Source organism: Sinohyriopsis cumingii, chromosome 2 (genome assembly GCF_028554795.1).
Source record: "Sinohyriopsis cumingii isolate HCF-2022 chromosome 2, ASM2855479v2, whole genome shotgun sequence".
NCBI classification, from domain to species: domain Eukaryota; kingdom Metazoa; phylum Mollusca; class Bivalvia; order Unionida; family Unionidae; genus Sinohyriopsis; species Sinohyriopsis cumingii.
The window spans coordinates 14,011,574-14,027,629 of NC_142962.1; the positions used below are offsets into that span (position 1 = coordinate 14,011,574).

Genomic DNA, 16,056 nt, shown 5'->3' on the forward strand with positions numbered 1-16,056 from the left:
TGGTCCCATGCTACTGTCCTCCAAGCCAACATCACCATTGACAGCAGCATATGGGTTGCATGAAACCCCACAAAGTTCTACAAATCCCCATCACAGACAGCTAATAATATAATAACTGAGCCACGTTGTACGTGAGACATGGTTAACAAATACAGTTATATACATTACACATGCTTGCACATGAATTTTCTTTGTTAAACATTAAATCACTTCATCAGAACCACTGTATGAGATCATTATTGTAATAACCAAGTTCATACATGAATAATCTCACTTGATTAAGAGGTCTAGAACATTACGCTTTATTTCATGCATGCAATGTATAATTGATTTTAATTGATCTCTGTCAATCTTTAGAATGCTTATCTTTACAACCCCATCTTCCCTCCACACAGAAAATATCTCTGGTTTCCCTTGATTGGGAGGTATTTCAGATTCAAGCTCATCTGTTTGACTTTGCTTCCAGGGCTTTAACCAGGATTATTATGGCAGTAGCTGCTCACAATGTCCTCTGTCAGGAGGACTTTTCCCTCTGCAAATCCACAGTAACTTATCTCAGTCTGTCAGAGGTGGGTGATGTGAGATCAACCATGGTGCTATTGCCCGGATATAGTAAACAATAAAATATGAAATTAATGTAAGGATTACCAGAGATCTGAGTAGATATCTAGAATTATTATAGAACAACACGAAGCCACATATATAAAATATAACATTTTAATCACTTACATACACAAAATGAAATTGAACATGAAATTTGAATGATTCACTTTCTCTTAGAAATAGTTACAAAATTATACAAAATTCAGTTAATCATTCAGTGACATAGATAAAACAAATTTCATCATATAATTGATTGACTGATTGAACTCAATTGCCTTCATGTCAGCATCAACCAGTTGCTTCTAATCTTTTCCAAATCACTGTCAGCATTGCCGTATTTCTTTTCATCAACCATTTTGGTTGTAGACTGTGCTCATATCCATTGTGCAATACATGCATGGAGATATTTTTTTCCTTCAAATAAAATATAATACCCAAATAAATGTGTCAGGGTTTTTTTTCAAACACTATTCCCATTCTTTTTTTTACATCAGATATTGTCTTATTTTAATTCAACAGGACTAAACTTCGGTTAGTTCACAACCAGATCTGATACACAGATGGCTTATTAATGTGAATTTATGTCTTTTCTAGTAACTGCTCACATTTCTAATTGGAACTATGACATAATTATATCACTTAGATAAATCATTATGCCCCACTGTGGGCTATACATTTCAAGCTGAGCAATGTCAGTCAACACACCGATTTTCTCATTGGAAAGAATTCACACCTTAATTACACAAATGAATTAATGGATTTCACTCATTGTCCTAACTAGTTTACTTGCTAAATTAGCAATATCAGTTCTAAGTATACCTGATACATATCATTTAAGACAGATAAAATAATTCCCACAATGCATATCAGAGTAATGCATGAAATTCCTACACTGCATGATTTCTATTATTTTCAAGACAGCAAATGTACAATTCTGAACTCCAGGAAAACTGAAGTAAGAATTTAAAATGTAAAAATTCAGTAAATAATTACAAACTTACATCAATTCATATTGTATTTGATTGAGACAATACCTTTATGCATTTTCTGAGACTCACTCCCTTTCCAATGAAATTGAATCACTCTCTTGTTCTGGGTCTCTCAAATTCTTCCAGACCCACTATCCTTGGATGATTCATTTAATGAGAGATGTTTATTAATAATTTTCCTCAGAGCTAAGTTCTGGCTTCCAGTAGAGACTTAGGCTGACTCATTTCAAGAGGGAGATTACTTAAACCTTGAATTTTATCTGGGAACACCACACCCTCATTTAGCTTAGTCAATAAGGATTCATTTTCTCTAACTACCAAAATTGTTTACAGTCCCATCAAAGTAAAAATAATTCTCTCTAGACCGCCTTCATTAAAGACTACATGTATACTGGAAAATATCTTTTTATGACACCTGTTTCAAATGGCCCAAGAGTTCCGAAAATTTTGGCTCTGGTTTGTCTTAGCTTTGTCATTTCTTGCTACATGACCTTACGTTAGCATATCTATCTCACTTTTATAGAATGGGCTCTTAATTAAAATATAGTTATGCCCCCCACACACAAACAAGAGAGGTTAACCGTTTCATTGGTTATGTGTCACACTGACCATGACAGAATGTACTGCAAAAAACATCTACTAAATTTTGCACCATAAAACAGCCTAATACAAAACCTAGATAAGTCAGATCTCAGGATTTTATATATGTGGGGATGAATTTCTTCACAAGCCTTGGGACTTATTTATGTTCCTCAAGACAGATTCGATAAAATCCAGTCTCATAATGGTTTTCATTGGTAAGTCATCATTGTCAGCTCGGTTTTTACCTTTCACTCCTTGGGACACTGAAGATGGCACTGGACTTGCTTCCCCTGGGTACATTCTCACCATCACACTCCACACTCTCTTAACTCTTAGCATAATGGAAACCACACACAGATCCTTTGTCAACCTGTGCTGATAATTATGGATTGTTTGGGTGTGATCTTACCTATTAATCAAATTGTACAATTGGTGGAGAAAAGTTTGTTTACAACACATTATTATAAATTCTAAACACTTGTCAGTATTTCTTATGGCTCTTGCATTGCAGGTGGTTAAATGGTCCTATTAGGGATACGTACAGGATACATATGTCAGATTATATGCTTGACAACTTTTAAATTAATGTGGAATTTTACAACCTTGCTTCCTTTCTACATCTGGCTGTTCCATCAAATCCAGCAACCAATTAGATGCAACTTTCATTTGTTTGATCATTTGAAATTTTCAGTCGTTTTGATCATGTGGTCTATAAATAATATGTGTCAGTTGTCTTTTCATTTTGCCTAATCACACCTTAAAAGAGCTAAAAGAGAAGTCCACAGTTAATTTGAAATATTCTTTCCTGTCATGTATAGATGCTTTCTTCCCAAATTACTTTGGTCATGTGACTGTACTTGACAAATAATATGAACCATTTGTATGTTTGTTTTGTCTAATGCTCTGAACAAGTAATTCACTATAACAAGTAATTTGAAAGATTCTTACCTGTCATATATAGATCCTTACTTCCTAAGTACACTTGATAGTCACATGACAAATCCATGGATGCTTTGGTTGAATCATATAATAATAATAATGATAATAATAATAATAATAATAATGAGGACTTTGTATAGTGTCTAATCTTTAGAAGCTCTAAGCGCTTTACAACATTAGACAACACCTTTAACATAAGAAACCTATATATTGATATGATTACAAAAACAAAAAAAAACACCATGAAATTAGAAAACATAAAAAACATGCTGAAAATATTTAAGGTAGGAATATTATTAGGTCTTTAAGTTTTAAGCAACCAAAAGATGCAGATTAATGAAAGTGGCATCTGATTGTTTGCTGGATCTGATGGAACAGCTGGATGCAGCTATGAAATCGGAAATAGAGACAGGAGGTAGGTATGTGTTATTCAACATGGATTTGTCAAACACAGGATTTAATCCAGAAATATTCTGTACATATCAACAATAGGACCCTTCAGTTAACTGTGACACAAGAACTATGTGAAATACCAGTCTCTAAAATTTCACAAATGTGTTGCTGATGGATTTGTCTCCACCATTTGCACACTTTAATGAATAGGTGAGATCAGACTAAAACCATTCATCATTAACAGTACAGATTTTTGCTTCCGTCCAAGTTGTTGGCTTAATTGGGACATTTCTTACTCCATACTCCCGAACCCCACTTCTTTCTGTACACTGACACTTCAAATTCAAGGTGGGACACCACCTGAAACTGGAGGGCGTGAACCTTCAGGGTTTGTTATCCTGGGAATAAATGACCCTTCACATAAACAGCTTAAAAATACAGGCAGTGTCTTTTGTCCTACAAGAGTATGTCAGCCTAGTATGGGGTCACTACATTAGGTAGCCTCAGACAACATGTCAGCAGTACCATACCTCAGGAGGCAAAAAGGTAAATATGCTCTTTCTTTTTGTGTGGAAATCTGGAACTACTCCAAATGGAAACCTCAGATGAGATCATTCACCGAGTCGGTCATACTTCTGGCAAGAGGAGTATCCTAGTGGACAGTCTGTCCAGGGGCTCCTGTGTGGTCCATATGGAATGGTAGCTGCATCAACTAGTAGTAAATGAAATTTTTTAAGCAAGGGGGAGACCCTTGACAGACTGTTTTTGCAATGAAATTGAACATGTTCCCCATTTACATTTTCCCAGTTCTGTGATCAAAGGGCCAGAGCAGTTTACACTTTAAGTCTAAGGTGGATTGTGTGTTGGCATATGCCTTCCAGACCTTAAGATTGATTCCATAGGTACATCATTTGGCCAGGATTTCCATAGGAACATCATTTGGCCAGGATTTCCATAGGTACATCATTCAGCCAGGATTTCCATAGGTACATCATTTGGCCAGGATTTCCATTGATCAGCTCATCTGGTTATCCATCTTGTTGCTCCAGCAGTTGTTGCTCATTGACTTGCTGGACCTGTTAGCAGACAAGCTTAAGAGATTACTAATTACTAAAGAGGACTGACCTGCTCAGTACAGGGGTCTATACTCCACAGCAGCCCACACATTCTCCACCATCATGCTCAGTTAATTTCAAATTATCAATCTGCCAGGATCACTTTTGAAGCAGGCTGCAAACTGCATTTTTCAGGAAAGGAGACAGTCCACTTCTAAGGATTACATTGCAAAGCAGAGAATCTTCTGTGACTGGTGCAGTAGGAAATATGTTAATCTTACCTATTCCTGTTTAAGCACAATTGCAGATTTTCTTTTTCTTTTTGTCCATTGTCCACTTTAGAGGGCTTTATGAGCAGCCCTTTCTAACACTCAAGTTCTCTAGTGGTCCTGCCTTTCAGATGGACTCTCATTTTTCTGATCTCATCAGGTATTATGAGCTTCAGAGACCATTATTGACTGCTCCGGTGGCCTAGTGATGAGAGTGTCCGCCCGGAAGTGGGAGGTCATGGGTTTGAACCCCAGCCAAGTCATACCAAAGACTTATGAAAATGGTACTAACAGCTGCCTCGCTAGGCGCTCAGCATTAAGAGGTTAGTGTTAGGACTGGTCGGCCTTGTCTCAGATAATGTGACTGGGTGAGACATCATGCTACATGTCTGCGGCATGATGCCCCAGTGCTAGACATCACTATAAGCTGCCACACTGCAGACATCGCAATGATATGACTGGAAAATTGTTAAAGCTACGTTAAAAAAATCTAAATTACACAAGAGACCATTTTCCTGCTCATTAATGCCTTGATGGAATCTCTTTTGCATCCTTTGGGGTTTGTTGAATCCCTTTGTGAATCTTACCTTTAATACTATTTTTCTGCTCTGCATGGCGGCACTGAGGAGTGAGTTTCATGCATTGTTTGTCAAAAATGGGTTGTACAAGGTTTGATAGCAATTATTTCATGGTGTCTCCTGTTTGCCAACCTGGGGTTTTGAATAAGAATTAGATATCTTCATTAGCTCCTCTTCCGATTAACATCTCCAATCTCAGCTGTCTGTATCTGTGCTGGATGTGACAAAGGTAGGCTCCTTTCCAATTAACATCTCCAATCTCCGCTGTCTGTGTCTGTGCTGGATGTGACAGAGGTAGGCTCCTTGCCAATTAACATCTCCAATCTCAGCTATCTGTATCTGTGCTGGATGTGAGAAAGGTAGGCTCCATGCCAATTAACATCTCCAATCTCAGCTGTCTGTATCTGTGCTGGATGTGACAGTGGTAGGCTCCTTGCCGATTGACATCTCCAATCTCAGCTGTCTGTATCTGTGCTGGATGTGACAAAGATAGGCTCCTTGCTGAATAACATCTCCAATCCCAGCTGTCTATATCTGTGCTGGATGTGACAAATGTAGGCTCCTTGCCCAGTAACTTTTTTAAAAGTTTTACTAGATATCTTCTAAAGGGAGAAGGAAAGGTCAGAAACTTCTCTTTCAACATATATTTTGACATCCACAGAAGAACCTGTCATTTATGAGAATCGAAGCCGATGAAGTTAGGGCTTTTACTACATCTTGGTCTTTTTTTAATCAGTCTTCTTTGGTTGATATTTTGAAAGCTGCATTTCAATGGTTTACATTATCTTCTCCTCCTTTTACCTTTTGATTTTTGGTGCACCGGAACAAAGACATTTTTTCATTGGACCTGATATTGGTGGCACAAAATGTAGCTTAACCTTCTGCCAGCTTACAGTTGAAATCTCTTCTACAGCAAGGGTAAGTGGTAGTTTATAACTACTTGTTGAGGCCATCATCCCATCAGCATCCTTCTTAATGGTGAAATCAGCAATCCAATTGTAGCAGGTATTATATTACAGTTTCTAAAGTGTAGTTATATGGAAGGGTAAAAGTAGTTTTAATTATGTGATGCTTATCTGCTATTGTTGCCAAGACTCCCATCCCACTCCTGCATGGCCATATCCAAGTCAAAGAGTTTGAGATTCCAAATATGGGCTGTGATGCAGAAGTCAGTCTGGTTTTGGTTCCTTCAGCTCTTCAACATTCCAATTACTAGTGTCCAATAACAACTGGATGATAAAAAAATTTAAGTTCATTGGTGGACATTAAGACCCAGAAAGAAAGCAGTGCAATAGTTGCAGGTAAGTATTGCATAATTGTGCCCCATCCCAATACGTATAATTAAACTTGGGTAAGTCAGTATGCCCTTGAATTTTTTTTGCAAAGCTGACATGCTACAACATTCCCTCACTGTAAGGTTGATCACTAAAACACTGTTCCTGTTATAGGGCCATGGATCACATTGTTAAAAAGTACACGTTATCTTGTACTGTATTATAAGGCAGTCTCACTATAATGTGATGTACGCTAGTACACGTTATCTTGTACTGTATTATAAGGCAGTCTCACTATAATGTGATGTACGCTAGTACACGTTATCTTGTACTGTATTATAAGGCAGTCTCACTATAATGTGATGTACGCTAGTACACGTTATCTTGTACTGTATTATAAGGCAGTCTCACTATAATGTGATGTCCGCTAGTACACGTTATCTTGTACTGTATTATAAGGCAGTCTCACTATAATGTGATGTACGCTAGTACACATTATCTTGTACTGTATTATAAGGCAGTCTCACTATACTGTGATGTTCGCTAGTACACGTTATCTTGTACTGTATTATAAGGCAGTCTCACTATAATGTGATGTCCGCTAGTACACGTTATCTTGTACTGCATTATAAGGCAGTCTCACTATAATGTGATGTACGCTAGTACACGTTATCTTGTACTGCATTATAAGGCAGTCTCACTATACTGTGATGTACGCTAGTACACGTTATCTTGTACTGTATTATAAGGCAGTCTCACTATAATGTGATGTACGCTAGTACACGTTATCTTGTACTGTATTATAAGGCAGTCTCACTATAATGTGATGTATGCTAGTACACGTTATCTTGTACTGTATTATAAGGCAGTCTCACTATAATGTGATGTACGCTAGTACACGTTATCTTGTACTGTATTATAAGGCAGTCTCACTATAATGTGATGTCCGCTAGTACACGTTATCTTGTACTGTATTATAAGGCAGTCTCACTATAATGTGATGTCCGCTAGTACACGTTATCTTGTACTGTATTATAAGGCAGTCTCACTATAATGTGATGTACGCTAGTACACGTTATCTTGTACTGTATTATAAGGCAGTCTCACTATAATGTGATGTACACTATCATGCCTAAAGACAGCATTATAAGGAGGGAATACTGTATAATGAGCAAGAAATTCAGTAAACATGCACATGCTGCAGACCTGCTTACTATTGTCATTAAATTTGGAAAGATGAAAATCACGAAATACTCCACAAACTATTTTCATTAAAATATCCTTTTTATTGAGTATGAATACTAGTAATTGGATAGTCAAGGATCGTCCTGGGCTTCGCCAATGTCGCAAATTGCGATTTTTTTTCCTTATTGGCGACAAAAATATCCCATCTGGCGATTTTTTTGGCTACAGACTTTTTGGTTATTTAATTTGTACATACAGTCATGGATTTGGACTGGATAAATTAAAAGGGAGAATGAAAGGAAGTCACAAACTTGACTAAGCAATGCATTGGAATCGATCTGTTACACAAACGATCCTTTGTTCGTATTGACAACCCCATCTTTACAGTGCTGCTTATGCTGACATCTGAGCGGAATACTGTATGCTGTGTTACAGTCAATCATGCTACCGAACTATACCTACAACTGACCGACTTCTGAAGACGCGAATAGAAAAGATACAATTAATTTAATGGCTAATCCATCTGTTGTTTTTTTTTTTTACATATACCAATACAGTAGTTTTGTTGAACCTTCATAGAAAATTGATAACCTTTGAAGTACCGACTACTGAGTATAAATACAAAGCAAATGGAAAAAATCTCAATCACAATTGTATCTGTCGCCAGTACAGCATTTTACTCATTGATCTTTTCCTATTGCCACCAATCCGTGTTACGGCTGCAGAGACTTAAACTCCGCAACAAGAAATAGCAAAAAAAAAAAAACAAACATTTTTGCATCATTAATAATAATTATTTATTTCTCAAAATACAGGAGTGAAAGAATCCCTAAATTGGGTGTGAATTTATGCTTATATATACGGTCCAATATTGCCAGGTGTTGACTCGTGCAAGTTTCATTCGTGGGAATGGAGATCCTATTTTGCTTGTCGAGAAAATTTATACAGCATTCAGTGATCATTCTTGGGATTTAGGAAGCAATTCACTACAAGCTGTGTGAAGCTAGCCATGGGAAGGGGGCTGCTGAGAGACTACTGGTGTCACCTGTCAGCACTGTAGACTGTGAACATGGATTCAGTAAGATGAACCTCATAAAAACTGACATCAGAAATAAACTCTGCATCTCATCTCTTGAGAATTTAATAAGAATCAGCATGTACAGATGTGAAAAATTAGACTTTGAAACTGCATTCAACAAGTGGGCAGCCCTAAAATCGCGACGGATCTTCATGTAACACTTTGTAACATTTTGTTAATGCTTGTTGTAATTAGAGTATTAACTAACCCATCTTTTGTAATTTTCATTGCCTGTTACATTAATAGACTAAATTAACGCTTGAAAAAATGTACACTACTTGTTCTGGCGACACTTTTTGAAAATTGGCGACAGAATATTGAGGTTGGCGATTTTTTTGGCGACAGCTTTTTAAAAGCCAGGACCATCCCTGATAGTTGATGTTTTCATCAAAGTATCTTTCATTGAGTATGAATACTTGTAATTGGATAGTTGATGTTTTCATCAAAGTATCTTTCATTGAGTATGAATACTAGTAATTGGATAGTTGATGTTTTCATCAAAGTATCTTTCGTTGAGTATGAATACTAGTAATTGGATAGTTGATGTTATCATCAAAGTATCCTTTCACTGAGTATGAATACTAGTAATTGGATAGTTGATGTTTTCATCAAAGTATCCTTTTTATTGAGTATGAATACTAGTAATTGGATAGTTGATGTTTTCATCAAAGTATCCTTTCACTGAGTATGAATACTAGTAATTGGATAGTTGATGTTTTCATCAAAGTATCCTTTCACTGATTATGAATACTAGTAATTGGATAGTTGATGTTTTTGTCAAAGTATCCTTTTTATTGAGTATGAATACACCGCTCCCTCGATAACTCGTGCCCGGATAACTCGCGATCCCACTTATAACGCGGTGTCCATCTTGGCTTCCGATTTTTTTTCCAGAGAAAATATATTTAAAATATCTTTAAAACATGCTGAACATGAAAAAATTACGATGAGAATTGATAAATTAAACCTTGATACATTGCTCGTTTTATCATGGAAAATGGTGATTAATGCCCAAAAAAATATAATCCATATTTAGAAATTTGCAAGTTCTAAAGAAGAATTAATTTCAGAGGTCTTGAAAACGCTTAATTACGCGTATGTGGATGCCAGTTTTTGATCTGGGACCCAGAAAGTCACTGAGGCGGGAGTCCTCCGTACTCATGTAATAGGTACATGGGAAAATTCAAAGATTTGCCGGTCCTGTTTCAGCCACCTGCTTTGTGGGAAAATGTGTTGATCAGTTAAATGTGCTGATATTTACAATGACAGAATTCAGTGACTGAAAGACTCTTTGATGTACTGTTGCCATTTTATAAGAGTACATTAAAAAAAAAAAAAAGAACATGATGCAACAGCTAGGCGGCTAGTTCAAAGGCTTTGACTAACGGCCAAGTGAGAAAATGTACTGATATTTAGTGATTGAATTCAGAGGCAGAAAGACCCAGTTTTAAAATCCTAGCGAGACCTCTGTTTAAAGATATCATATATTATGTAAGATTTTTATGATAAATAGTTGTCAGTATACTGTAAATAAACAGTCTGGTGAAATAGCGATCAATGAAAACTTCTGGTAAATGCTAACAAACGTCTTCCTGTGTGAAAGTCATGTTCTAATCATTTAACTCCGTTTCAGTGTAAACATTATAATCACAACATATTCTGTTCATTGAAAACATGAAAAGAGTCAATCAACCGTCACATCGAAACCCGTGAGTACTTCTGTGAGAACCTAATTACATGTACATGCCAGCTTTGTTTTGATCAACAACTTGGGGAAGTGTTTGTTGCATTTTAAAAAAAATCGATTACAAGAGACCTGGGGTGCTGGATTAAGGGTCTTGGAGCTGCCTTTGTCGTAAAGCAAAACAGTAACAGAGACAACGTTGATGATAGTGACTTCGAATGTTTCAGTGAAACTGATGTCATTAATGCCGAGGCTGTTTGGGAGAAATTCGTACAGACTTATGGTCCTGAGATGGGCTTTTCTCTTGATGATATGGAGGAGTGGATTTGTGCTGACAATGATTGCCCCACAGCCGAATACATGTCAGATGAAACTATAATTAATTCTATAATTGAATAAATTTGCAGCAGAAGACGATTCTAACTGGAGTAACACAAGTGTTGAAAGTGATGCAGACGCAGATGTTACACCCCCCACCCCTCTGCACAGGAAGCAATCAAATATTTTGATATTGCCATAAGGTGGCTGGAGACCCAAAATGTTGACTACGTAAAGCTCATGCAGTTGACATATCTGAGGGATTTTGCTCGGTGGCAGAGAAACCAAGGAGTAACACACACACACACACAAAATAACTCATTTTTTCAAAAAGTGAATTGATATTTGTCAAGCGTGGTACAAACGGCAAGTATTAAGTTGTTCTAATTTACGTTGTTTTAAATTTGTAGACCAATTAAATATGTTAGTACTGATTAACCCTTGGGTCTTTTTTTTTTTTCCATTTTACTTCTATCACATTCAAATCTATTTATCTATCTATCGTTCGATCGACACTGTTTCTCGAAAAGAGTCGATCTTTTGTATATAAAAAAACGTCTACCGTATTTTCCGGCATATAAGTCGATACTTTTTTACTTGAAAGTTCGGTCTTCATCTTATACTCCAAATCGACTTATATATGGATTGTGTCATTGAAATTGCATCGACTTATTTATGGATTACAGTATCCGGTATGCTATTGACATTGCTCTGTAATCAGCATAATCGAAAACAGGTCACATAGAAGTACAAATTCATGTTAAATTACTATGTCAATAAATTGTCATAAACTAATATGACTGCATTTATATTTGTAAGTTTTGTCATTATTTATTTTGCATTCTGCATGTTTTTTCTTATTTCTCAAACATAAAATAAAAGAAAACAATTTACCGTACCAGTAAAAACTTCACCGGGCCGCATAGCACACTTATGGTCTATACTCTATAGTGTACTGTACTAATTCAAAGCATATTGTTTGTTCCTAAAAAAAAAGATATGAAATAACTGGTCCATTAATATTTGATTTTCCAGTATAATGTTGGACACACGTGAGCAATTACCGGCATAGCTTTTTGATTGAACCAATTGATCCTACAAAGGGATGTAATCCATATTAACTCGAGCGTTCTATGATTATTTATAAAATAATGTAGATCATGCATTCTACTGAATCCCCCAAATCATATGTTTCTAATTGTATTTGACAAAGTTTCTCAAATAAATTAGGTTTAAACTATACTAAAGTCAGATATATAGATGGACTACCAGTACTCATAGATCATCAGTGATTCATGATTTTTAGTTTCACAATTCAGTTTAAAGCAAATTGTAATGTCAACACTTCACCTATATTCATTCTTAACCAGCTGACAATTCGGTGTCTCTCTTTGATTATACCGGTTGTTGATAAATTGGTCTTTGATTTCCAACAACAATCAAAGCCAGTTGCCGCAGTTGTTTAGACCTTGATATTGGCTTTACCTACCGATACCAGTTACCATATTGCCGGCACCCCATTGTTCTTTATCATTAATCCGCATCAATTACGCTACCCGTTTTTAATATCAATGGGATTAAGTACAACAGGAAATGATGCCCACTCCCTTCTCTAGATGTAAATAATGAATTTAGCCATGGGCATTGTTTTCATTGCTATAGTACGGGCACATTTTAATGAGTTTGGTATATTTTGATCAATCTTTTCAGTCATAATCATTCATATAAATATCCCCGTACAAATCATACAACTTATCTCACAATGCCTCCCGTCAAATCACGCAAGTCTTACACAGCGGCTTTTAAGCTGGAACTTGTAAAGTTCTCATCTATTGAATCTTGCACTCAAGACTGGTTTCAACTGGAAGGAATAATCATAGCATGCACAGCCACGTGGCTCTTGTTGCAATGGATATCATAATTAAAACAAATATGGTTTAAACTAAACTAAAATCAGATATATTGTGAACGCACGCGTGCTTGTGTGTGTGCGCACAAGAGAGAGAGAGTGAGAGATGAAAAAAATTGTCCGTGTACAAGATCGTTCTTTTATTCAGGGCGGTTTTTATTTGTAGCTTTTGCAAAGAGAAAAAAGACGGTATTTTGAGTTACCTGACGATTGTGATAATCCTCATGTATTATGAGCCTACTATATTCCATTATCAACAAACACCTCTAAATCAACAATTCATTCTCGTTTTAATTACGATGTACATTGTCACAACAACCACATGGCTGTGCAGTGTTATTTACATGGTAATTAAACATGCTTAGCGCTTTGGCTATAATTGAAACCAGACTGAGGGCAAGAATCGACAGAATAGGTCAAATCAGCGAGGCTGCCAGTAGGGAAATGAGGCTTTTTTTAGGGAAATGAAAATCTGTCAACATTTTATTGAAGTCATTGTCCATACAAAATTTGTTATAAGGACAAGAGATCATACCCATTACTTTGTATTCGAACTCGCCGATAAAGATAATAGTGGGGTATATCATTGAATAGATTAGTAATAAAATGTTAATTATATCCAAGTCCAAACAGAACAAACACTTAAAAAATAGTATATATATATATATACAAATCGATTTAACGGAGTCCGTGACTTTCAAACTTACGATAGAAAATGACAAGTTTGTATAAGTTACGTTCGTAACTACAGGTAATAAAATGAACTACAACATGGATGTGCTTTCAATTATAATAAAACAAGCATGGACTGTTTATTCAGCTGTGTCAATTGATAACAAAATATAGCAGTTCAGAAGTAAAATCACAAGCATGTTAGCATCGGTAATGCAATTTCATGATTGCCGGTAATATGGAATATCATACAACGATACCATCAATATTCATGCAACCGGAAGTTACTAGTATAAAATACAAAGCCAAGTTATTGACCTGGCCTCGTGTTATACTCCGAATCGACTTATATATGGATGAAGGATGGAAAATTTACAAAATTGGTCAATTCGACTTATACTCCGCATCGACTTGTAGGCCGGAAAATACGGTAATTTGGATCAAACAATAAAACTAGAATGTATCCAATTCAACATAAAAATTAGTGACGTAGTACACAATGTGTGAAGTGGTACACACGTTAAGCGAACGGAAACCACGTGGAATAATGTTTTCGATGATCGCCTCAATATACTGTAATTTATCCTGAAATTAATGTTGTCCTGTGAGGAAATAATAAAGTACACCGTTATGAAGAGATATTTATTAACAGTTAATCTCAGAACGATTATAAAGTGAGTATTCAACAGTATAATCTGCCTACCCCCCCCTTATTTCTCCGTTATGTCGTCAATCACTTTATTGGTTTTGGGCTTATTTTATAGGTCCCTCGATAACTCGCACCTCACTTATAGTGCGGTCGATGTTTCTGGACCCCGATGTGCGTGAGTTATTGAGGGAGTGGTGTACTAGTAATTGGATAGTTGATGTTTTCATCAAAGTATCCTTTTTATTGAGTATGAATAACTGGATAGCTGATGTTTTCATAAATTTCTTTTTCAGTCAGAAGTGGATGTATCCTTTTTATTTTATAAATCAACAACATTTTTGTGAATTTAGCTTAGTTTTCTCACAAATATGATGATTGCTAGCATTATGTGATCAAACACATACAACATATATGATGAATATTGATATCTAACAGAGTTAACAATCGCTAGATACTAGTGGCCACCATTTCATAGCCCATACCAGATACTAGTGGCCACCATTTCATAGCCCATACCAGATACTAGTGGCCACCATTTCATAGCCCATTCCAGATACTAGTGGCCACCATTTCATAGCCCATACCAGATACTAGTGGCCACCATTCATAGCCCATACCATATACTAGTGGCCACCATTTCATAGCCCATACCAGATACTAGTGTCCACCATTTCATAGCCCATACCAGATCCTAGTGTCCACCATTTCATAGCCCATACCAGATACTAGTGGCCATCATTTCATAGCCCATACCAGATTCTAGTGGTCACCATTTCATGGCTCATACCAGAGACTAGTGGCCACCATTTCATTGCCCATACCAGATACTAGTGGCCACCATTTCTTAGCCCATACCATATACTAGTGGCCACCATTTCATAGCCCATGCCAGATACTAGTGGCCACCATTTCATAGCCCATACCAGATTCTAGTGGCCACCATTTCATAGCCCATACCAGATACTAGTGGCCACCATTTCATAGCCCATACCAGATTCTAGTGGCCACCATTTCATAGCCCATACCAGATATTACTCAGGATTAATTACCAGATTGTTTTTGTTTTTTTTAATTTACCTTGTAGAAATGCAATTTTTGGTGTTTGCTAATCAATCATTATATTTTAGCATCCCTCTATATCTGCAGCAGTTTACATTTTATGTGTTGTGATAATCCCTTATGTTGGAATAAAACGACTATTGCTTTGACTTACCAAAGCATACAGTGGTGGTGCACAACTCAGATGTTTACATGGGTCAAAATCGACCTTGATTGAACAAAGCAGGCAGCATTGTGAAAGTTTGTGTGTATAATAAGTTCATGTGTTAAGGAAGGTCCCTGGCCATGGTCCACACAAAATGGATTAGTGTGCAATATGCAGCCTGCAGGCGGGGGCCCCGAGTGGCCGAGTGGTCTAAAGCGCTCTCCGTTACGGATCACTGCCATCTCACCTCTGTCTGCGTGGGTTCGAGTCTAGGATTCGGCCAATGTGGGTATGTGAGAAAGCTTGCCAGTAGCTTCTCGTGGGTCTGTGGTTCTTCCCGGTGTTTTCCAGGGTTCTTCCTCCACCATTAATACTGGCCGCCATGTATAGCCTATCGTGTGCTGAAAAATGGCGTTAAACCCCACATCAACATCAACAACAGCAGCCTGCAGGCTATTTATTGTGCACCCTTGGAATGCAGTAGTATGCAGTAGTGCTACTCATAAATTGTCCCCTGCTGTTCATGGCAAGAATAATCTGACACTGACGATTTTGTATTAAAAAGTAGCCCTCTAGGACAGCCAACATTCAAGTGTACCAAATGTCATATTTACTGGCTTTTCATTAGGAAGGTTAAAACTGCAACCAGAATTTATGTTTCTGACTCTCTGTATT

The 16,056-nt window shown here is 36.8% G+C and overlaps 1 protein-coding gene across 1 annotated transcript in view; it reads left to right on the forward strand.

Annotated features, from left to right (window-relative positions):
• The window catches only part of LOC149804358 (AP-4 complex subunit sigma-1-like), a 50,168-nt gene that overhangs the window by 29,112 nt on the left and 5,000 nt on the right, over positions 1–16,056 (forward strand). The window contains exon 5 of the mRNA XM_089939382.1: positions 14,471–14,482. Within this exon, the coding sequence (XP_089795508.1) occupies positions 14,471–14,482 (12 nt within the window). The remainder of the gene's footprint in view (positions 1–14,470; positions 14,483–16,056) is intronic.